We start from the raw sequence: 25,937 nt of genomic DNA, 5'->3' as shown, positions 1-25,937 counted from the left end.
TTTGGGATCTTGGTAACCCAAAGTTTGCATGGCTCCTTTGCCTTCCTCGCATCTGCAGCATCTGGAACTCTTAGCTACAGCTATGGTGTACATTGTGTAAAGTTGTTATGTACATTTTTTATATCTCTCTCTGCCTATTTTACTGTAAACAGGGTACACATTTCGTTTGCCTTCCTCACAATAGATCTGGCAGACTTGGGGGTGGGGGGGGGGGGGGAGAGTGTATATCTGTTTGTAAAGACAGGCATGGGCTAAAAACAACCTTCCAGAAGAAATTCAACTAATTTTTCCCTAAAATATTAACTGCACCTCACAAGCAAAACTTAAGTTGCTGCAAAAAAATTGCTAAACCACAAATAAACAAGTTCCTCAGCCTTCCAAATCAAAATACAATGTAAAGTCCCTGTTGCTGGAGTCGTGGGGAAGGGTGACAAAGTAGTGTAATGCAAAATGATGAGGCCACATCAATGCACAATTTGTTGATAAAGCCCCAAATGTCATGAAGGGTGGCTGCCTTCTTCAAAGGCCCTATGCCGAGGGCCTGCTGAGGAATAGGCCTAGGCACTAATATTACAGACGCACACAGACAGCATGCACATTAACCACATACAGACATGCAACGTTTGTTCTCACAAGATGTGATGCAAGCATGTTTGGGAGATCATAATTGCATGCCTCCTCACTAAGAGTTTCCGGTGAGAGGGAGACGGACAGCTTCCCTAATGTCCTTCTACACTGAGGTTTTTGTACATGTCACTATTAACATAGGACACCCAAAACAAAACATACAAAAAGTGCCACACCTGGTTCACCATCACTTCTGTCCAGGATCGTATTGTAGACCCCAGTGGCTGGCTCACTCTTAAAGAATTCCTTCCTAGCCAAAGGACACAATTGAATGGCCCTCTAAGCATTTTTAGGATTTGACAATTGTGTCTGCCACTCTACAAAAAGTACTTGCTCTAAAACCAGAAACGATATTGCATCGTCATCGTAAGGGTTACGTGTTGTATCGTGTTGATTCCCTAAGGAGGTTTTGCACTTTGCAGAAAACATGCGTAGGTTCCATGTAATCTCACTTCTCCTTTTACTACGTATACTGAACAAGCAGAGATATTAATGAAACACCCGTTGTTAGGAGCATACAGCACAGCCAGTGACAGCAAGGGAGCCATGTACCTAAATGCAAGTGAGGAATAAGGCCGCTCCTGGCTTTTTAGTAAATTAGAACCTTGATTGGCTGGCAGTTGCACCCCCCAACCCCCCCCCCCCCCCCCCCACGCCTTAGTGTCACTGCACCTGCTGCAGTAATAGCAGCTACACTCCTAACATACAACAGCATCTCGAGCCGCATGCCGATGGAGTGGTGCAATGATGTCACACGTCCATGGAGCACGTACCCTCGGTGCCCAGGAGTGTGCGCACCCTCAAACCTCAAAAGGCACCAAAGCTATCTGACGTCATGGGTTGTCACGCGCACACTCTCACGACACATTAACGGGCCAATGCAGCCACATACAGGCACCGGACAAGGTGCCAGCTCGAATGCCCCCATTGTCACGGGAAGTTGTGATGAATGGATGTCAGCAGGGCGGTTCCCCTCCTGCCTGTGAGCCCCGCTATTCCTCATTACGCGGAAATATCAATTATAAACTGTCACTATTGGTTCTTCGACCACGACTTAGCACAGAAGGCCAACCGAAGCCGGCAAAGGACCCATTTCCAAATATCCGGTTTCGTTTGCCATCATGTTCCTAAAAACTTAGCTCGACAGGCGACCATCGAGGTGAAGCAGCGCGCGCTGCCAACGCGAGGCTGCGCGGGAGGGTGACCCACGGAGTGTCTTCCAGGGGCACACCCTAAATATGATTACACCTTGTTGAAACCGCTAATAGCGGACACACCGTGGCAGGACTTCAAAGGAGTCTCGGGACGGACGAGGTTCCACTTACTTGCCCTCAGCATGGGTGCGGTTGCGGCGGGCCGTGCCGGGCGAGTGGGCAGGCGGTGGCGCGTGGCGATGAGTGGACGTGGTAACCCCGGCTGCCTCTTCTGACACTCGGCTCTGGATCCAGGTCTGCACTGTCGGCTCCTCTACGCGGACCAGCTCAATCCAACACACTCGTAGCAAAGATTACTGACACCAGAAGGGCAACCCAGCTGGAAGCCAACAGCAAACAGAAAATGTGTGTTTAGTAAACAGAGGGCCGAAGGTGCCTTCCTGGTTATTCTAGGGGCTGTGGCCGCCGCACTCCAAGACAGAAGAGGACAAACCAGAGTGTGAATAGTCCAGAGAGGATAATGTGCACCCTCAACATACACCATGTCCAACCAGGAGGCGAACTCAGCAGTTTTCCTAGGAAAACCCAGCCAATGAGATGCAGCGAATATTTAACTCAGTCCAGGGAAAATCTGGGATTTCAAAACGGGGAGTCACTGATAGGGAAGAAGAGGCATCAGGGCTTTAAGTGGAATGAAAAAACTGGAGGGTCTCTCAAAGGGGCGTGGCCAATATTATTAAGTGCGTGCCTTAAAAACACCTATGCAAAAAATCTGTGCTTAGCATAGTGTGCCGCCCGACTTGTATTTTGCTTTTTCTGTCATTGCATCCAGATATATGATACAAGTAACATCATACCTACAAAAAGTCAGGACTATTGGCTTTGCCAATGGTGGTTAGCTGCATATGATAAATAAGCAGCAACTATGGCTTGGATATAATATTGAAAATGCTTCCACTTAAAGCCCTGGTGATACCACGACAATATTGTTGCTCCTCAGTTTCAAAAAGGGAAAGGAAATCCAGAGAAAATGACTTTCTTTAAAAGATTTCCCTTCCCCTACAAGGTTCACCTAGCATGACGTCATGCTGTAACTTCTCTGCTAGTGAGAAGTGAGCAGTGCGAGTATGAGCACATCGATGTGCCTGCTGTCACTGCAGTCCAGAAAAAAACGGACAGCCTGTGCCAGGGAACAAAACAGAGCCTGATAGAGACCCGTCTTGTATCTTCCTTTAAAAAACTGCCGGTGCTCAGACCCGGTGAGACCCGGCCCACTTAAAGCCATGAGAGGCACACAACCACAGTAATATGCTGAACTTGTCCCCGTGTAACTATCAGACACGTTCAGCAGCGCCTGCACGTTGTCTGCTTTCCATTCCCAGCAGCAAGCTGCAGGCAGCGAGGAGGGGCTATTTGGGTAACATAAGACAGTGAGGGTTGCAGGGTGTAGGAGTCACACGTCCTTCATAGCTCACACTGTGCTATATTAGAAGGATTACAATTTAGGAACTGCAAGTTACAAAAGGATCTTTGTGTTAAAAGCAGTAAAACACCTACTTTACATAAACATCTGTCATCTACCAGTTACATATTGTGCTTTGCAGGAGACTCATTAGCACCCTATACCAATTTGATTCAAATCTGGGATCATACTTATCACAGATCTCTCCAGCAAAAGCGTTAACCTCCAGAGTTGTCTTACCCTTTATTACTATTCCCTGATATTTACTGGGCACACAAAGATCTCGGCAGCAGGTGCCTTAACCCCATAAGATATTTTAAAAACAGACTTTGCAACCAATTAAGCAGAACAGATCTGCTATCATGCTTCTCCTTGTTACCAATATCTTTGTGGCAGGGTTTAAAAAAACTAATGTATTAGTTGAGGCCCAGATTTTGCATCGGGTTGTGCCGTTTTTTTTTTTACACAACCCTGACGCAAAATCTCATTTGTTAAATCTCGTAATGCACTTAAATGTACTCATGACACCTGATGAACATATATGTGAGGTCTTAATATCTGATGTCACTTTTTGTAATGTGATACCAAAGGGAATGATGGACGGAGCGTTAGAGCAAATCAAACACTCACCCCCAGTCAACTGATCTGGGTTTAATCCATCATCATTCTTTAGCTCACTCCGCCACCCCAGATCAGACATGGCCATATGCAAATCAGTCTGACCCTGTGCCTCATGGGAACAGTCCAGCCCGAACTGCCAAGCCATGTCTTCCCTGGACCGGAAACAAGCATCCTGGGACCGGTTTCGGGTTCATAACCCTCGTCAGCCAGGCTATCGTGAATCCAGTGGCAAAGTGAGCAAGGGACCCACGTCTGGGCATACCCTGCCAACTTAGGGCGTACAAAGAGATACCAAAGGGAATGATGTACGGAGCGTTCGAGCAAATCAAACACTGGCTGAAGACGGCTGAAATGCCAGAAACCGGTCCTAGGAAGCTTGTTTCCGGTCCAGGGAAGACATGGCTTGGCAGTTCGGGCTGGACTGTTCCCATGAGGCACAGGGTCAGACTGATTTGCATATGGCCATGTCTGAACTGGGGTGGCAGAGTGGGCTAAAGAACGGTGATGGATTAAACCCAGATCTGTTGACTGGGTGTGAGTGTTTGATTGGTTCCGATGCTCTGTCCATCACCACCCCCTTTTGTACCACTTTTTGTCATGTCACATCCAGTGAGGTAATTTCCTGTGATGCCACGTGTGATGTAATTGCATTTATATAGCGCTTACTACCCCTGAATAGGCGTCAAAGCGCTTTTTCGGTGAGGGGGGACACTACTTCGGAACCAAAAAAGGATTAGTTGTGAATTCGTATAGGGAGATATTTAATTAATTTGAGCGGAGGACATGTGAGCTTGTTATTTAGATTGCAAAAGGATAGTGGAAGGGTACAAGAGTGAAGGGTTTGAATTTATCAAGTGCCGTGACGTCATGCACCATGATGTCACTTGCATACTGCCTAACTTGGCTGGTCCCGCACTTCTTTTTTTAGGACTTGTGCCCTGAAAAAGAAATGTGTGTATATATATATATATATATATCCCAAACATCCATCCAACTCCAAAGACCAAAGAGTAAGTGGCACGTACTCATGATCGGTATGAATAGGGCTAATTTATTATGTTCAGGTCTCCCACTACCCCACAATGACAGAGAAAGCATGTTTTTTGGTATAAATCCGTTAAATAGTTTTAGAGAAATTACGTTTAAAATAAAATTGCAACTTTTGCGCTATGGAGGATATGCAGATCCAACAGATTTTGAGTTAAGTTCAGATTGGCTGCCACTACATCAACAGTGATGTTGTGACAGCCATTTTAGGACTCAGTGACTCCATCTCCTGATAAAAGGAAAAAAAAAAACATATAGGGGGTTGGGTAGGGGGCAACATAGGCCTGGTAGGGCAGTCCCAGAGGGACCACTCATTGGGCATAAAAGGCAATTTTGTAAAAATGAACTGCAGATCAGCAGTACAGTTAAAAAAAAAAAAATCAGTACAGACGCCTGTGCATTATAAAAACAAATCTCCTCTGGGGAGGGACACGGTTTTGGGGGTCCATGGATTCCATTTAATTGGGGAGGGGGATGTGTAAATTAAAAATAACTCGTGCTCTACATTTTTTCATTACTCAATATGCTGAATGTTCTGTTGTGTAAACGTGAAAGTGAACGGATGGCCTTAAGTGCGTATTGATGCATGCATAACTACATCCAAATGTAACTTGTCGATATCCTTTACTTTCAGCTTAAGTTTTGGAGTTCAAATCTTTCGCGGTAAATGTGAAGTGCAGCACACTGTGAAAGAAAAAGCGTAAAGTGCATTCCCTATTCCTGCTGAACTGATGGCCACTGAGGGAACCGAGAGCTGAGTGGAACGTTCTGGACCCCCCACAAAGTCAAAAGTATACAAGTATTTCTTCAAGCACAGTAGTATTGCGTTAGGTTTCCAGTGTGGTTGAGGCACTAAAATGGGAGGATATTTTAGCATCGTCATCCTCTAGGGATTGTAGCAGAACATACACATTACTGCCTGCGTCCAGGCCATACTGTGGACTGCTCCAGTCTCGAAGATGAGTAGATCCAAGGAGACCGCATAGATACGCAGAATCAACAGCAAACTGGTATAAAATGCATGTGCTCTATCACTCACACCGCTTCCTCCCATCACATGCATAGGCAAAGCAAACTAAGACAAGAGCACCACTCTGGCCAATCATGCAGAACACCCAAACACTTCCCACTACAATTTCCTGCAATTTTAGCTTTCTAGCAAGCAAGCACTTCCTGCTCAGTAACATGCTACCTGCCCCCTAGTGCACTACAACAAAACCATCAACACGCCTCAAAATGGCAGTGTCCATGAAGGATATCTCCCGCTGAAAAGATCGGGGCGAACTGTCGCAGGAGCAAAGAAACTTCTGCAGAAGCTACAAGAGATGGAGCGGAATAAAATATGTCGTCTACTAAAAATTGGAAATGTAGTCATACTATCCAAAAGAGTACAAAAACATTAACAATATGTGTAGGATCAATATTCAGTGTTACCGCCACTAACACAATGTGTTAGCAAAGAGAGCGTCAGAGTCAGTGTTAATGGTAAAAACGACCAAAGATGTCTTCGTTATTTGTGTTCCCATTCAGAGGAGTCGGGGCCTGGCAGTTAAAGCTGGACTGCGCCTACAGCAAGACCAAGATTGGTATCTATGCACACAGGCTGTCCCAATCTGGAGCAGGGGAGTGGACATAAAACCCTGGAAAGGATTGAGCCCTAAGAGACTGTCAGTGGATGACAATTCTGATAGCACTTCACTAATCACTTTATTTATATACTTTTTTTAATTTGTATTATTTATTGCTCTAATAAACATGTTAGAATAACTCTGCTCGTTTTCTGAAACGGAGTTACGGGGGTGTAATGCTGAATACAACATTTCACCTTCCTTGGACACAATTTTGACCTAGGGGTTTGGATCATTGTACAAGGTTGAGCAGACCCCTCCCTAAAACACTTTCACATTCACAAAAAATAATTGCTTAATAAGTCAAGTTATGAGCCTAACAATTGTTTGTTGTTATTTTATTTAGCACTCACACAAAATCCAAAGTATGTGTACAACTACAACTAGAAACATTTTACCTTTCTGTACAGATCCCTAACTGTAATCTGAATTATTTTCACCTGGCAGTGAATATTCTAGTTTATGGTTCAGATGCAAAAACTTGTTTTCTTTTTTTCCGCCATTTGGAACAAGCATTGGAATAGCCAATAGGTCTCGCATTTGGGAACTTGTAAGTGTTTAGCCATGCAACAGTTGGTGTTGTTGCACCAAGGATATTCTGCTGCATAACTAAATACTTATAAGGTCCCTAAAGCGAGACCTATTGGCTATGCCACTGCTTATTTCTCTATCTCCCTCTTTCCGGTTTCGAGATATTGGCATGTATGAAATTCTGATGGGAGCCTGCAGTTAGTCCATAAAACCGCTGCATCTAAAGGCTGTCTAGGGCCAGTTACTTTTTCCTTGGCACACCTTACTTGGGGTGATTTATCTGACGTGCTCTTGCTTTGGAGAAATAGATCTCTGGCAGGAAAGTTGTGTAATTTGTTTAATCTATACATTCAATGCATACTTATTTGAAGACAGCATATGTATTTACAATGCTACAGGACATGTTAACCTAGATTTGGCATTTATAAATTAAACGATATCTAAGCGGTTTTCCACTCCAATATGGAGCTTGCTTTAACATTGGGCTATTAACCTTCTTTAAATCCCATGTTAGAGTCCTCTTTCGCTTTCTATGCCTATCTCCGAAACCACGTGCTCAAATAGCAGTAGTAAAAAGGAAGCTTGTAGTAGCAGGTCCTGTGATAGACGGTGTGAACCCTGCGACGTTTGTTGAAACGCGTACTTCGATCCTCGCAGGTAAGGAACTACGGAGTCTCTTAACACTGGCCCGTACTCGTGGGTGACTGCGTTGACTCTCATTAGTTCATTGGGGAATACACCGGCTCAGCCAGTCAGACCAATAGAGTTCATACTCGGGATAAAATATTAGGGATCGGTGGGCAGGATGGTTTATGAGTAAGATTATTAGAAGTCGTTTTTTACCTTCTTTCTATACATAGATGTTATTTCTGATACCAGCACGTAGCAGGCAAGCGTTCAGACTAGCGGTGTCCCTCTGCACCTACGGAATATAGCAGACTAGCCGAACTCTGTCGTTCTGTTTATAGAACAGTTTGAGCTCGGGTCATCATCGGCATAACGAAGTCCTTAGTAATGAAGGGTCAGCTCACTGCTACTTAGTGAGGGAGCGGTGTAAATTTCCGTATGACAGATAGTGCCTGAATGAGGATTAGCGCATTTGTCTTCTTTTTAAACAAAATCTTGCCGCGCACGATTAACTTGAACTTTATATTCATTTCACTTTTAGCCGTACCCAGACCTCCGGGTGAATTAGAAAAGTACTATCTTGCCCGGATAGGACGGCTCGTATAAAGGATGTTTTGGCAATCTAACAAATAATCCACTAGTGCATCCCCATATAGGGTAAGTGTCCCAGTCAATTGACTAAGTACTAACCTATTCCTTTATCGATATGCACAAAACAAACGGGTTATATTGGATCTTCATTATTGTTTACCCCTAGAGATCGTATCATCCCTAAAGTGCAACCAAACAGACTTGGGATTTCTCTTATTTTTACAAACGTCTCAAAATGTCTAAATAATGAACATGACCTCATATATGCAGTGAGACTCCATCAGACTGGACCAAGGTGAGACAATACGGCATAAAAATATTCTTTGACTGTAAATACTATTACCAATACTAGTATTAACAATGGGCCCTACTCAGCTTTCATATTAAGCACTTTGTGATATTTTTAATTTCCATTTGTTTCAGATAAAGTTACACGCCATTTGTAGGCTTCGTCTTAGCCTCTAAATCACCTGTCAGCAATTTTTATTGGGACAGAGATGTAGGTACTTTTTACCATTTTTCTATATAATTAAAACCATGACAGATGATAGAGAATTCACTTAATAAAAATAAAGTGGGGCCAAAAATTAGAAACAATCGATTTATACATTTGTATACTGGTCACATCCTCAAAAACATTTTTCTCCATTATGAATTTTGCTAAAATTGACTAAGGTATGAGTGATGAATGAGATTTGTTTCCGTCCTTTTGCCTAAAATGTAGTTTTCTCAGTGCAATGTTGGAAATTTTGAGGTTACTCTGTTTTTAATTAGGATGCAGTTAGATTCTCTAAAGGGCATTGTTTGCTATCTAGTGAAAGAGGAAAATTTTTTAATTGTGTAATCAAAACATGTATATGTATGTTACTTTCTCGCATTTTGCTCTTCTCTAATGCTCATATTATGTTTTATGTTTAGGGACTCTTGTTAAAGTTATTCTGTGGAGGATTTTAATTTTGTCAGTCCTGAAGAAGGTGGTTTTTATCACTATACACCACCGAAACGCGTCGACGCATAGATTGTTGGTGGAATTTGTTGCGGAACAGAAACCCAAGCAATTAGGGTGCATTGTCACCAGACTGTCTCTGTTTACAGTAATCACAAATCCACACATCCAAGACATAACTCTGATGTCTGTCATTGTTCCTCCCATTACACAATTGTATGTATGTCCTATTGTCCTTTTTAATTTGTACTGAAAGCTATACTTTATAACTGTGTGTGTCTTTTAATACAACGTACATATATATTTTTATCTTACTGTCACGGGTGAGGTTTGACTCTTAGTCACCTGTTTTTGACTATTTTATTTGATGTATTGTGATCATGTGATACCTCTTTTTAATTTGTCAATACATTTCAATCAATGCTTTTTTACTAATGAAAGAGTTTCTTTACTGATAATTTTCCAACGTTACACGTTAGGCGGTCACAACCTTGTCTGAAAGTGTATAAGTGGGTGAATGATATTAGGTCTGTTTATGTAACATAAGTTTCTATTCTAGCACAAAGAGAAAATTCTTTTTAACCTAATAGTTATTGGTGCTCTATCTCTTTGTACTTAATTGAGCCCCTCTCCTTGTTTTGCAAGGTTTTACACAAGCAGCCATGCTGTATTGGTTCTGAAGAACTCCTGCATTAAAACAAAATCCAACATCTTATTGACTCTGTATTCTTTCCACCTCTCAGAGAGCAGACATGAAGAGTTACTAAAACGTATGGAACAAACTATACAGGTTGTTCATTGCGACTAGCGCCACATTATGTCGTAAGACGTCAAGGGAGGGAGGGACGCTTGGGACACGCACGGCAGACTGCCAGGTAGTCATGCATCGTATGGTTTATTGTAGTAATTTGTCTGTTTGCCCAACTCACAGTAACAGATTAGTATTCCCTGATAGAGAACATGGACTAATAACTATAAACACACTCTTGGATAATGCTACCAAGCAGGCCAAGGAAGTACAGTTAATGCGCCGCTTCCTTGGAAAAGAGAAGAGTCCCATCTCCCTTCCTGGGAGACCTGTATAAAGGGTATACAGTCACCTTACCAGCCATGGCTTTACGACGCAGGCAAGTACCTTGCAGGTCTTCTTTGGTACCTTAACATGCATGGATTTACCACATAGGTAAGTATTTGCTTCTTATGACAATAGTTTTGTTATTTTTAAAAAGTGATTTAGGGCTATGGAATGGGTTAGGACTCAGGTTGGGAAAGGTTTTACAGGGGGTTTCAGGGTTGTGGGGTGGGTAAGGGTACTAGCAGGGCTTTAAGTAGAATGTGGGGGTTCCTAATTAAATGTGGTCTATGTAATTAAGCGTGCGGCATAAACATGTAAACAACATTTTTATGATTTCTAGAGTGCCGGCAGATCCGTATTTTGGTTCTTCCCTGCACTTTGTTAGTGCATGATGCATCCAGACAAATAACACAACTTACATATACCTGAAACCAGCAAGGGCAAGTGGCTTTGTCAGCAGTTGTTAGTTGTTAAAGAAGAGTGTTTAGCACCGATTTTGTAGTAAATAATATTGAAAATGTTTACATTCTGAAATTGAAACTGTGAATTTAGCATTACTGAGGCCTGTGGGAGCGGTAGTGGTCCTCAGAATGTCTTGATCACTTTAGCTTTCTTTCCTATATTTTAGCCATGTACGCCCTTTTTCTCTCCACAACTCGACCATCTGCATATCTTACACCTCATCTCTTTCCTCTCCCGCACTCTCTTCTCGCTCTCTCCTGAGTGTACTTCCGCTCATCTCCTTCACTTCACCACACCTTAAACACACAACGCATGCACTCATTTTCTTTTACTTTCACCTTGTCAATATTTTAACAACTGTGTACCACCTTCACACACCTTTGAACAGAATCTCAATTGCAAATGGAATACATGACTATTGCTTGGTGTTCTTTGCAGAGGCGCCACAGTGTCGATGACCAGGTATTCTGAACATCTTTCTGACCCACTGACAAGCAGTGTGAGAAACTCACACTGTCTTCGCCTTAAATTCAGAGCTCTCTATCATGGCCCCTTATAAATACAGAACACAACATCATGGAAGCAGCGAACTTAAGCTTGCACTCCCTAAGAGTGTTGATAATGTGAAATATAAACAGTACCTACATTGCTGACACGGATTCTCTTAATGTTTTTGTTGTAATCTTAAATTGGTTTGTTACATGAGATGTGTTATGTTACTTTAAGTATGGAATACTTATACCATTCTGATGTTGCTATGCTTAGTGACACAGCTATGTTCTGGAGCGTTACCACTGTAAGCTGATTTCTGGTGGGCTTGCCAACACTTCTCTGTGCTTCCAATAAACTACTATTCTTATCTACCTCTGGTGTGAGGACTTAACTACAACAAATGGTGATGATTTAGCTACACCTCAAACAAGGAAGACACATCTTGAACCATGAAGATTGGGTAAAAAAAAAAATTTGGAAAACGAGTGAAGAAGAGTGTGAAGAGAGGGAGGAAGAGAGTCAAGGGAAGCACAGAGTGAACCTGTGGTTCAATTGGCAAAAGAAGAATCCACATTTGCGTGCAAAACAATTGGAATAACCAACGTGAAAGAATGGAGTAAATATCGCGATTGCCAAGATCTGGAAGGACATACTGCAATCCTTCAATATTGAAGAAAAGCCCACTGTGAAGGGAATATATGCGTGTAATGGACCAAAACTTCATGTATTCAACGTGAGACATTGCTCTATTGGAGTTACTTATGCGGATTCAATCGAGGCGATGTCTATATCTAAAGGTGAGCGTTTGAACTTTCAAAAGGAAACACAGTGAACGTGCACTTTACCGTTGGGGTATACAACGAGAGGACATCCCGACAGTGACGAGTGCGCGTGAAGCATTTTGAACGACGCCATCTGTTCTGGAGACTGGTGAAGCGCGATCGGGATCGACGTCTGTGTTGGTTGTGGTGCGTCAGCAAAGGGTTTGTATCACTACGTCTTCACGCCGTGGTGTCATCAGAAGATCTACATCATTACGCTCACTGGCGCATGCGCGTACTGCGTGCCCTTTGTTTGTGTACGTGCTCTTCAGTTACCAAGGCAACGAACTGAGGATTTAACGTGGAAATAATTACGGAGTGCGCTTCTCGACGAAGGGACATAATATCAACACGCTGAGAAGGGAGAGTAATTATTTTAAAGAACTTTAACGATATACTGTTAAAAAAAAAAAAGGAGGAACATTAATGCTATTTTCACAGATACTGTATACAGTTCGAGTGCATTTTTTTTGGGCAAATTGTGGTGGCACCAGTCAGTTAGTATACATATATAAGTATATAAAAATAGTAGAAGAGTAAATACATTTCTGGGGTAATTAGAGTGCATGTGGCTATAGAAAATAGTTTGTTTGGTTGTTCACACATTAGGTGATCAATTTGGCTGAGATTATAAAAAAAAAAAAAAAAAAAAAAAAATTGTCAGGAAGTTGCATTAAGACAGTTAGTCATAGACCATGGAGGGGAGCACTGTAATACAACCACCATTGTTCCTACAACAACCAGGTGACCCTCCCGTAGAATGGGACGAATGGATTGAAATTTTTGAAAATTATATAATAGCACTAGATGGGAAAGATTTTAATGCCGAAAGAAAAAAAGCATTGTTATTAAGCACTTTGGGGAAAGAAGGACAGCATGCTTTCAGATTCCTACCTGTGGGTACAGACAGTGAAGGTAGAGTAATCACGAATGTTTATAATGAAGCAGAAGAAAGATTAAGGAAACAGTATGCTAAGGAAGTGAACATTGTAATGTGTAGGCATAAAAGTTTTATACGCAACCCCAAAGATGCGAGGAAACCATTGATCAGTTTGTCACACGTTTACGTGAGTTATCTCTTAAGTGTCATTTTGGCGTGATGAGGGATGAGATGATTAGGGACCAGCTTATTGTGCAATGTTGCAACAAAAAAATGCAAGAGAGATTGTGGGCAGCAAAAAAATCCAACGTTAGGAAATGCCATTGATATAGCCAAGGTGGTGGAACAGTCAGAGACATGTATGAAAGAAATGGAAAAGAAAGAGTACAACAAGTACGACGAATGTGATACAAGAGGATGTGGCTGCTGTAAGCAGTAACAAGAACAATGAGACTAGTGGGAGGAAAGTGATACCCTTTAAAAAGTTTAACAACAACTCTGAAGGGAATCCAGAGTATAACAAAACGCACGAGAAAATGTGCACCAGATGTGGAAGTACGTACCACATGGCTGACTACAAGAGGTGTTATGCTCTTGATAAAGTGTGTAAAAAATGTGGACGTAAAGGTCACTTCTACAAAATGTGTAAAACAAATAGTAGACCAAAGAGAGCAGTTGTACAAAATAATGGTGACAATGTGGTGACAACTTGTGTAGAGAAAGGTCTGAATAAGATATTATGTGTTGAAGAGGATGATTTGACTATGGCATTGGGAAGAAGACTAAGACCCAAAGCAATATTTCAAATACATGGAAAAGACACTGAGTTAATGGTGGATTCAGGGTCTTTCTGGACAATTATTCCTCAAATAATTTTTGAGGAAAACTGGCCAGAGGTAACGTTACTCCCTAAGGATATAAATCCAGGAGGATAACAAGGGGAAAGGATAGACATTGTGGGGTACATGCTCACTGACATAGTGTTTCAAGGAAGGTGCATGGAAGGTAAAGTGTACGTGGCACGTAGTGGTCCACCAATTTTAGGTTGGGCACACCAGTATGATCTTCATATCATCTTAAACCCCAGGGCAAAACAACAGGTAATGGTGGTGGATGAAATCACGACGGAGAGAATTGTTGAAAGTATGACAAATCTTTTTTCTGAAGGGATCGGGGAACTCAAAGGGTATGTTCATAAGATAATACTCAAGCCAGATGCTGTTCCTATTCAACACAGAGTGAGAAATGTTCCAATTATTGCCAGACAGGAGGTTAAACGTATGCTTGATGAAATGATTGAGCAAGGCATTATTGAACAAATTGAAACATCCAGATGGGTTTCACCGGTTGTGATCACGAGCAAACCTGATGGTAGTTACAGGTTCTGTGTGGACTTGCGCACGGTAAATCAGAATATCGTAGTAGATACGTTTCCACTGCCTAATATAAATGAATTGATTTTGTCATTAAAAGGTGGAAGGTATTTTTCTAAATTGGATTTATGCAGTGCATATCACCAAATCAAATTGCATGAGGAGTCCAAACCATTAACAGCGTTTATAACTACTGAGGGAATATTCCAGTTTACCAGGATGCCGTTTGGCTTGGCGTCCGCTGCTGGGGTGTTTCAGAGGATGATGGGGTCAGTGTTGAAAGGTACAAAGAACGTAGTCTACTTCCAGGATGATGTGCTGGTGTTTGGAGACACAAAAGAACACCATAATCTTGTGCTTAAGGAAGTGTTGGAGAAAATGGATAATGCAGGCTTAACTTTAAAGAAAGAAAAGTGCAAATTTGCGGTGGAAGAGGTAGAATATTTAGGGTATACATTATCAGCTAGTGGGATTAAGCCAAAGAGAGATTTGTTGGAGGCCATAAAGAAAGCTCCGGCTCCTTCAAACAAAGACCAACTCAGATCATTCCTGGGTCTTATAGAATATTATGCAAAATTTGTGCATAACTTTGCAGGGAAAACGGAGGTTATTAAAGCTCTTCTTAGGAAAGGACAAAAGTATGTATGGTACATCGATCAACAACTTGCTTTTGAAAAGATCAAGAAAGAAATTTGTGATGCAAAGATTCTGACTCCGTTTGATATGAAGTTGAGGTCAATTTTGACTGTGGACGCTAGTGCGGTAGGGATTGGTGCAGTTTTGGCACAGGTTCATGGGTCGGAAAGGAAAACGGTTGCCTTTGCCTCAAGGTCCCTTACTGGCTCTGAAAGAAATTACTCTGTGATAGAGAAAGATGCTTTGGCTGCGGCATGGGGTGCTGAGTATTTTAGGATGTATTTATGGGGTTTTCAGTTCACATTGGAGACGGACCACAAACCACTTATGAAAATTTTATCTCCTGGAGGTGCGAGTAAAGGTTCTGCAAGGCTAGCTAGGTTAGCTGCTCGTTTACAAGAGTACTTATACAGAATTGAATATATTGCTGGGTGGAGAAATTGCCAAGCTGATGGGTTATCTAGGTTACCTTTACCTTGGGAGGAAGTAGATAAGTCAAATGTTGAGTCTTTTCAATGCGAGGGTGCTGTAGCTACAATTGTTGAAATGGTGGAGTGGACTAATGGTGCTATTGACAAGAAACAATGGAATACTAGTATGGACAAAGATGAGAGTTTAAAAATAGTGAGAGATTTAATAGTGAAAGGGGGTAGAAGGGAGAGTACTCTTCCCATTGCTGTAAGACCTTTTCTAAAGGTTCTTGAAGACTTGTCTATTTTTGATAGTGAAGCTAATATTATAATGAAGGAAGACAAAATTATTCCTCCGTTAGACATGAGATTTGTGTTATTTAAACTTGCTCGTGAGGGTCACATGGGTCAGTCTCTTACAAAGAAGAGGATAAGAGAACACTTTTGGTGGCCAGTTATGGACAGAGAAATTTCTGATTGGGTTGAGTCTTGTGCAGAGTGTTTTGAGAGTGAGAAAAGATTAAAAGTGGGTAACCAGTTGAATTTGGGCAAAATTGTAGATCCTGAATTACATTGGCACACAGTTTGTTTGGATTTCATAGGTCAATTTTCCAGCATGAACTGCAATCTAAAGTTTGGGATAGTCATGGTGGATGTCACATCAAAGTGGCTGGTCGTAAGGTTTGTTAAGGAGATAACCACTAAAAGTACTATAAACATCTTATCTGAAACTTTTAGGGAGGAAGGCTATCCTGTTAAATTAGTCACTGATAATGGTACTCAACTAATTTCGACTGAAATGACTTCATTTTTGGAGTCCTGTGGGATTGTGCATGTTAAAACATCTCTGTACAACCCACAGGGGAATGGTATGGTTGAGAGGGCTAATCGTATGATAAAAGGGGTGATACAATTGGCTGTGGCAAGCAGAAAGGATGTGGAAAAGATGGTTGATGATTTGGTATGGGCGTATCGTACGACAGAAAATACAGTTTCTGGGAAAATTCCATTTGTTGTTAAGAGGGGGCGTACGGCCTCGGGACCCCATGGATTTGGGATCGTACCGCCCCTTAGCGCTTCTTAACACCGACTATAAGATCCTTGCAAAGGTGTTGGCGGAGCGCCTGGCGCCGGTGGTCTCGCACCTAGTCCATAAAGATCAGAACGGATTTGTGCCGAAACGAAATACGTCCTTGAATTTGCGGAGGTTTTTCAGGGTGGCGGCGGATAGCACACAGGCATGGCCTAGAGCGGGCTGTCTAATGTTAGATCTGGAAAAGGCATTTGATTGCCTGGAGTGGCGATACCTGTCGGTCCTGCTGCTACGATACAATCTTGGCTTGGGATTTTTACAACTGGTGGGCCTTCTCTACAAAGATCCTACGGTGCGGGTACGGCTAGGCCCGTATACCTCGGACGGCATACCGATTGGTAGGGGGACCCGACAGGGTTGCCCACTATCGCCCCTCCTGTTCGCTCTGGCGATGGAACCCCTGGCAGTGGCCATACGGGAGAGGATGGGGGCTGGCATACCACTGGGGGACGCGGTCCATCAGGTGTCCCTCTATGCGGATGACCTGCTAGTATACGTTAAAGATGTTGATGATATACCCCCGCAGTTGGCCCAAATTTTGGGTGAATTTGCTGCCCTTTCGGGGCTACGAGTGAATGCCAGCAAATCTTGTCTCTACGCATTTAGCGAGGGGCGACAGGATCCCGGATATATCTTGAATGGCACCAGAGTACAGTGGAGAGGAGACACCTTCCGATACCTCGGACTTTGTATCTACCGTCAGCCAGCGGCCCTGCTGGATGGCAACCTAGGCAGGGCAGTTGCGGCTATAAAATCCCAGATACGCTTCTGGACCACATTGCCTCTGACGGTCACGGGTAGGGTGGCACTATCTAAAATGGTGATCCTTCCGCGACTCCTATATTACTTTACTAACCTGCCCCTATATGTCCCAGCGGCCTTCTTTGCCAAACTGTCGCCATCTCTTAGAGACTTCATCTGGGGGAATGGCCGTCACAGGATGTCGCTTAAAAAGCTTTATCTCCCTACAGACCAGGGAGGATTGGCTGTACCCTGCTTTGAACACTATTACTTGGCGGCCCAACTGCAGTGGATAGCCCGCTGGCTGGTGGATAGGGGCCGAGAAGATACCGCAACACTGCTGCCGCCGTACTCACTTGAGCAGTTGCTGGTGCTTTTCCACCCGGCCGCCATGGCTACAGCACCGGCCCCGCTCCTTCTGGCTGTGGCATACCGCTGCTTTCGCAGGAGTCTCTTCCTCACTCGACATGTGACCCCATACGCGCCGGCGCTGGAGGGAACCCCCAGAGTGGCGGGACCGCTCACCTCCCGTGCGCTACTGCAGTGGCGAGAGGTAGATATTCAGACTCTGGGAGATTTGTACCGGGATGGGGTGCTCCTCTCGTGTGACTCGCTGGTGGAGAAGTGGGGGCTATCGCCGGGGCAATTCCTGACTTACCACTCCATAGTTAGGACCCTGGTTGCTGGGTGGGGAGATATGACCGCGGAACCCAGTCAACACCTTACTATACAATATCTGCACGTGATGGGGAGAGGCCGGCGGCTGATTAGTTGGTTTGCAGCGTCATTACGAACGCATACGGCGTTTGCCCTGGAACCACTTAAAGGCAAGTGGGAAACAGACTTAGGGAGGCAGCTGACAGATACAGAATGGGTCCGTATACTGAAAAGCCCGGTGCGTATACCTAGAAACATGCGCCTTCGGCAGATACAGCTGTTTGTACTCCACAGAGCGTATCTCACCCCCGCGGCTCTTAATCGCTACTTTCGCTGTAATGACGCAAAATGTCCTAGGTGCGCGGAGATGGGGGCTGATCTCATTCACATGCTGTGGGGCTGTTGTAAGCTGCAATCCTACTGGAGCGCGGTCCACGACTCCCTGCGTGCTATCACACACCGTGACATACCTTTTGACTGGATGGTCCACCTGCTGCACCACTTTCGCAGATCCCCGACAACCAAGGTGACGTCCCGATTCCTAGATCTGGGATTCACGGTCGCAAAACGTCTCATAACTAAGAGGTGGAAGGCACAGGACCCACCTCACGCGCGGGCATGGAGGTACTCGCTTGCTGCATGGGCCGGGGCAGAGGGGACTGCTATTAGGCGGGAGGAGACATTAGGGCTGCGGAAGACGCCCATCGTCACACAGTGGGAGGAGTTACTCCGGGCACTTCGACGGATTGAGGAGGTGGATGGAGAGGATGCGACAGCAAGTGGGGGGGGACGACTCCGAGGCGGGCGCCAGGGGACCTGCCGGAATGACTTCGTGGTGTTCCACGCCTGACATGCAGCTAGTTTAGATATCATGAGAACACGCGCTTATGTAAAAGGCGGTGAGTCACGTCTGCGCCATAGCGCATCAGCGTGAGGGACAGGGGACGGGCGGGTGGCGGGCACAGGGCTATGTCCAACGGAGCTGGTCTGGGTTCGAGGTGGTTGAGGTTTTCCATGGGGTTGTTGTTCTATTATCATTTGTTGGGAATAGTTGCGGATCTGGTTGAGAGGCTTACTGGGACAATTTGCTGAACTACTGCAGAGAAATGGTGGGTTGCGCATCGTACTGTTTAAGGTTTGAACTGTGCCAGGGGTCCTGAGGAACTGGATAAAGCTATCAGTCGAGGTGCTGTTATATGACCACGTTTCTGACTTGTGCGATGTATAGTGCTATTGGCACTAAAAGTTCTGACTACGGAATACATAAGCCTGTGTGCTGTAAGTTTGCAACTATGATTACAAAATTAATAAAAACAGATTTAAACAAAAAATGAGGGGGCGTACGGCCAGTACCAAATTAATTCCTGCTTGGATGAAAGAATGTTTGGGTTTAGCTAGCCTTGGTGGTGATGATAAAGGGGTAGTCAGAGATCTGACGCATAAAATAAACATAGAACCTAATGATTGGGTGAAGGTGAAACCTGGACTTATCAGTGCTGGATTTACCAAGTTTCGTGGACCGTATAAAGTGAAATTTGTCCATAGTAGACATGTTACGCTTTACAATGGTGAAAATTGGAATTTGAGAAGGGTGGCACTTTATAAGAAGAAAAAGCTAGGTGATGGGACTACTAGTAGTAATGAGGGTGAGAGTTTTAATCCTCATTTCCTCATGAGTGATGGGGAGGCTAGTGGAAGGGTTACTGACACTACACCCAGTGATTGTGGTGACAACAGTACCAATAGGGTTAGGCCTGAAAGGTTAAGATGTCCACCGAGATATTTACAAGATTATGTTTGTGGGGATTCTTAATAAATGTGTTAAGATGGAGGATAGGGGGTAGTGATAATTGTGATCAAATGTTTTAGTGGTTAGATCAATTTCTGATATGCTTTGATCTTGTTTATTAGTTTTTCTTTATGTTAATATTCATGTCTCTTTTCTTTATGTAAGGAAGGGGGATGCGTTGTAATCTTAAATTGGTTTGTTAAATGAGATGTGTTATGTTACTTTAAGTATGGAATACTTATACCATTCTGATGTTGCTATGCTTAGTGACACAGCTATGTTCTGGAGCGTTACCACTGTAAGCTGATTTCTGGTGGGATTGCCAACGCTTCTCTGTGCTTCCAATAAACTACTATTCTTATCTATCTCTGGTGTGAGGACTTAACTACAACAGTTTTCTACATTAATTGTTCAGAAACCGTTAAGTGTGTTTGCCAGTAAAATTAAGGAAATTAATATAGGGCCCAATAGTGACCCGTTTCAATGTCCGTTTTTAATGACTACCGCAGGGACCAAGCCCTCTTACAGCCCTGGATACGGTGTTGTAAGTACTTTAAAGGGGTTCAGGGAAGGGCAAGGGGTTTTTAGGGTTCAGGGGTGGGTAACTACATAGGGCAGTAAAGGTTTAAATGTTTTTTTATGGTTTAGGGATTGGTAAGCATAAGGGGTAGTAAAAGGTAAATGCGAAGTGTATGAATGGACACACTCATACAGGCCCCAACCCCATAGTGACTCTAAGCCACATTCTGCTGACAAGTGGCAATATGGTTGTTGTTTAACTCACACACAGTCATGTTACACTACCAAGATGAACATATAAGGGATAAAGTACCCCCTGCCGTACATTATAAAGATATTGCGAGTCACATAGAAGTTCCACAACCTTATAGCAGAACAAGGCTTAAGTCCGAGTTCCTTTATAAGGTTATGGAACTACGAGGTGACTTGCATTATCCTCATCATGTACTGCAGGGCGTACTTTATCACATATAATACATGGTCACACCGTTCCTTTTCTACAAACCACTTAAAACCTTGGTGCATAGCTCTTTCATATGAAAGAGAGAGCATGTATGCAAATATGAACAATAAATATAGAACCTCTAGTGCAAAATTAAAAACACCAAAAACCTGTTAGATAATTGTTGCAAAAATATGTTGTAAATAGTTCAATAAAAGACACCTTTGTTTAAAAAAAAACTGCAGTAGCTCAGCATGTATAGAAACATTCAGAAGGATTCTAACTTTTAAATAATTATCCAAGGAATACAAAACATAATAGTGTTCTTTCTGCTAGTCACTGTAAGTTAGAAAACTAGAGCAGAAGAAAGAAAAGCAACTTTCATTTTCCATTTTCATTTCTTTGAACACCTGCTCCAGACCGGACCTTTCTTTCACTTGGGCTGCTGGCAGCAGGCATTGTGATGTCACCTGCAATAACTATTTACAGTTGAGTTCTGACGTCTTTTCTTTATAATAGCTACTGTGTGCATCACAAGTCGCAGATTATAAAGAAATTAAAGACAGGCAATCAGATGGGGATTGCAGAAATATATATTTTTGCACATGGCACTTTGACTGCGGGGTTCTTGAATGTCAAAGGAGTATTTGCTTTTGAAGGGTTTTTGGATGATATTGAACCCCCCAGGCACGAGCCCTGTATGTTCAGTTTAGATATGGAACTCTTCCTTTGAATGCACTGAAGAGCTCTTGGGGAAACATGTCTGTAAATCCTTTGTGTCCTCTATGCCATATTTCCCCTGAAACCATCGAGCACTTTTTTTTCTGTTGTTCCTTTTATGCTGAACTTAGGAAAACTTGTCTGGCCCCTGTATGTCGTATTTTATCTTTTAATTGTCCACTGGAAGCAATACGTATATTTAAATTAGATACTACAAGCTGGCTAGTATTTGCGGTCTCAAGGTTTTTAATGTTTGCATGGTGGAAAAGGCTAAAAATGAGCAAACATGTTCTTGTGCCATAACTTTAATTAGGTTAAGTGGTATTTCTTAGACGCATGTACATTGATATATAAAAACAAAAAACTAGTAGCCCGTTTTACTGTATTGTAAACATTTTTTACGGCTTTTATATTGATGCACATTTTATTATTGTTCTTAATGATAATGTACTGTATTTGAAATGTGAATGATCATATTTTTGATCGATTTAATAAATATATATATTATATATTTTATATCAAATTCAAAAGTTGCCTTTTCTTGAGATGCACTCTTAGGGTGACTCTGTTGGAAAAGCACAAGCGCCGCTGCAAGACACGCAGTTCCAGGTTTCTGCCTACCCGTTTCGGACTCACACCCTTCTTCCTGGGCAGTTCAAACAAAGATCAGCAGGCAATAACCACCAGTAACATCCCCTTTTATTGACATCATCATGACCAAATGCGTCTCAGGTGAGTTAATCCGCAATGATTTATGGGACTGGAAGTTGCTGTTGAAACCCATGTGGGTCGCTGCCAACTATTGTAATAAAAATTCCCCCGGTAACAGAACCAGAAGACCACTTGCTCATGTGGAGCTTCCACTCTCTTTTCATCTTTCCCCCACTACCTGCAACTTAAAGTTCCTCAGGCTTAAACACTTTAAGAGTTCCTAAAATGTGTTCACTCCTAGTCCTTTCTGGGAATATTTACCCTGAAGCCAAACTCTAAACCCCTTCGCCAGAGACCGTGAAAAGTTAAACAAGCATTAACAGAGACAATAGGTCTCACGTTTAGAGTGCGGAGCTGTTGGTTTTGCTTTAAAAAAAAGTAAGAGCATTTCAAAATACTGGAGGAAAAGCAAACACATATCTTATATAGTGTCTTTTGTGTCTCAGAACTGTACATTGAATTCAATGTTTTTGATCTTTATGAGTGGCATGGTTTATGTTTGAAATACCTGTCACTGAATCACTACTGGACATTGGGGAGCCCTGCCTAAGCTATTTATACATTTTGAAACTCAAAACAATAGACAAAAATGCAGATAGCTCGAACATATAAAAAATTATGAAATATTTTTTTTAATTCACACAAATAAATACAAATATCAAAATAGTGATTTTAATAGGAAGGTTGGAGCTTTTCAAAAGTAGTTTTACTTCTAAAAGATGAACTGATGTGTCAGGCTCTACCCTACCACTTTGTCTTTGGTGTGCTCAGTGTAGGCTCTCTTTTTGTCCATGCATTCCAGGGCTTCAGTTGAGGCCATCACCTGTCCATACTGGATTCGGTGTATTGTACTTGCACTCCTCCCACAAATCATGCTAAGGATACCAACTTCATTTTTAGCCCCCAATGTCGAAATCCTTCACATTACAGAGTGTTTTAATATTTGTAGTTTAACATTTAGTTTTTGAAGTATATATACTTTAATAATCTTCTCATATTTAATTTTGTAAGCAATCGCTGACCCCTAAGTAAGTGTTGTGGACCTCCCCTTAGGGGTCCAAGGACCACAAGTTAAGAAACTGTATTAAAATACACTGTATTAAAATACAAGGCCTAATTTACTTTCTACAGGATTCAGCCATTTGGTCCTCTGAGGTAGCCCATGAAGCACATTTAAAGGCCTCCAGGAGAAGTTTCATGTGAAGCCCACCTTCTCCCTCAGATGCAGCAGATCGCCCTTTCTACGGTCCCATAAAAACAATTTTGTGTCAAAGCTTGTGCCTTCATGCAATACTTGGAGAATTCAGGCGATAAAACAAAAATGACCCTTATCAAGTCTGCTCTTCAGCCATACCCCAGCAAATGATCCATGTTGCTGCGCTCTTAAAGTCAAGCTGGGAGGATTGAGGAGTAAAACAGTACAGGGTATTTTGAGGTGAGAAGCAGTAACCGAGGGAGAAAGCAAGAAAACACATGCACTTGCAGGGAGTGCTGAATGAAAAAGAAAAATGTAGTTCCTTGAATGTGAGCAGTCAACCAATCAAAAGGATCGAAAAGAGGTTATGCTTGATGTGAGCAACAAACACAATAAGAGGAAGGCAAGCCAATGAATAAGAAGTAAGTAAATGAGTGATACTAAATCAAACAAATGTGCTGTATGCCCATTGTAAGTTCACAGTAGGTCTTTTGCAAACAAACCACTTTCACAGTCTGGTACGCGAGGCCTAAAATTAAGGCCCCATATAAGTAGGTATGCTTCTATAACAAGCATGACTTCTTCCAACCTTCTAAATAACAGAAGTAAAGAAGACTCTATGGAGGTCCGCTCAAACAGTGAATTAATTGTAAAGTCCCCATCACTTGTCCTGTTTTCCTAAAAAGTTACCTGTGATAAAATTAATATCTTTCCTTCATTCACGTCTAACTGCAAAACATTCCCATTGCAGGATTATCTTGTTGCATGGAAATGAGAAATTCCAATTTATTTTAATGCTTTAGAATCTTTTACCAAGAAGCCTTAACATACGCTCAGAAATGTTGCCTCCTTATACAGCCTTCAAGCTTTATGTGATCCTTCCAATTTAAAATTCACCAGATCAGGACTTACCGGGATCACTTGAAATAACTCCTACTAGTTGCCTCCCAAGCCTCGAGTCTTAATGCCCTTCGTGAACATTTCAAAATCATAGGCTGTCTTTGCATCATGATTTTTATAATCAATCACACTTGCTGTGCAATATAGTTACATGATGCTCCAAATGACCATGTTATCCAAGTAATTCAGGTCAGGAATGAGACCTTTTATTGTGCATATATAAATCGCAGTTCCTCCTCCTCTCAAAGTCCTGTATGTTCTTCTTAGGTTCCACCTGGGAGTCGCCCAGCCCCATTTCCTCTTACCACTACAGACATTAAATTAAGATCATGAAGCACTCCTGACGTCACATCATGACTTCATCCACAATATCACTGTGAGGATGGTACTTCTGGAATGCTGCCCCAACATGGTGTTCTTTGGGTTAGTGAAATCCCTCTATTGATCTTTCTTTCTTAGTCTTAGGCTGCCTATTTGCAGTTGCACTTCTTTGTTCGAACTCATGGGTCCACACTGTCCATAAAAGCAAAGACTTGCATAAAATGCCCTCATTTCCCTCGCAAGACGATTTTTTTCTTCTTTTTTAAAAAAAAAATGTAACAGTACAGTCTCATATAGTATTCCTGCACCAATAAAGGGGCAGGGCACTTAACTTGGCTTGAACACGGTTGCAATGTATCTAGCATCTATAAGAGAATAGTACAGAAATATTGAGTCATAATAGATAATATCAAAAGTTAGTAATGCTTTGTACATGATTCATGGGTTTCTGGGGGGAGAGTAAGAATAAGTTCAGCAAAATGAAATAAAGATTTGTTTTTATGTGCTTCCAAAAGGCCTACAAGATGGGCTCTCTTCTGAGGTTGAGAGGTAAGCAGTTCCAAGCATTAGTTCTGGCTCAGCTGAAGGACTGCTTTTGGGAGGGAGATGTTCTGGATCTAGTGGCCTGAATTTTAAAGGGTTCCAGCTTCCAAGGCCTCTTGATCCACCAGAGGCTTCCAGTAGTGCAGACAGACAAAGAGAACTGTTTTGGTAAATAGTATTCTCTTGAAGGTACTACAATTTGAATACAGTCCCATGGATGTATGCCTCCATTTGCTTCCTCCTTGGGCAGAAATGCAACTTCTAGTTTAAATCCGAGACCCCTGCCTGTCATTAGTGTGCTTATCCATTGACTGCTTTGATTGCTAAGGTAATACGAACAGCTAGCAAACTACCCTCCTTGAAGACGCTTCTCTTTTTTTCTGGCATGCCAGGTGAGTGCCCTGGACTGCTCTGCAGACTGGAATATTTTAGACCCTGGTTGATAGCGCACTTTAGGCGTTTTTCAGATTAGTTTCAAATGCATTTAAAAACACATTATCACTTACCCAGTTCTTATATTCGGATCAGATTCTACCATCTCATTTTACCGTTATGGTAGCACCAGTGTCCTTTCAAGCTGAACTGGGTTAGAAAGTGTGTTCTCCCCAAAAAAATGGGCACTTAATTTTCAGATCGCAACACCAGAAATCCCTGATCTCCCTCTGAGGGATCGGTGGACTCAACTGTCCAACTTGAGCTCCTCTGCCTTCACCACTATCTGGAACCCCTCAGCACGCAGAGTCCCCCAAAGACACCTACACCACTGGTTCCAAACTCGCATACCAAGGACGAAAAAGCCACGAGCCAGGTAGAACATTCGACCAACACCCTGAAACAGTCCAAGTCTCACTGTACTCTCCTTCCTTCACATCTTCCACCCGCCGGTCTCCAGATTGCTTCATCCAGGTCAGAAAAGTTCTATA

The 25,937-nt window shown here is 42.6% G+C and overlaps 1 protein-coding gene across 3 annotated transcripts in view; it reads right to left on the bottom strand.

Annotated features, from left to right (window-relative positions):
- Positions 1 to 25,937, bottom strand: part of TNFAIP8 (TNF alpha induced protein 8) — a 507,922-nt gene that overhangs the window by 208,949 nt on the left and 273,036 nt on the right. Inside the window, exon 1 of one of the 3 annotated variants that reach the window (XM_085632656.1) lies at positions 1,953 to 2,136. The exons of the other annotated variants lie outside the window; for them this stretch is intronic. Coding sequence (XP_085488782.1) covers positions 1,953 to 1,965 — 13 coding nt within the window. The 5' untranslated portion in view covers positions 1,966 to 2,136. Of the gene's footprint in view, positions 1 to 1,952; positions 2,137 to 25,937 lie in introns of those variants that run through there. 3 annotated transcript variants of the gene reach the window in all.

Source organism: Triturus cristatus, chromosome 2_1, assembly GCF_964204655.1.
Source record: "Triturus cristatus chromosome 2_1, aTriCri1.1, whole genome shotgun sequence".
Taxonomy (NCBI): Eukaryota; Metazoa; Chordata; class Amphibia; order Caudata; family Salamandridae; genus Triturus; species Triturus cristatus.
The sequence above is the reverse complement of the archived record's forward strand: the minus strand, read 5'-3'. Positions and strand labels throughout refer to the sequence as shown.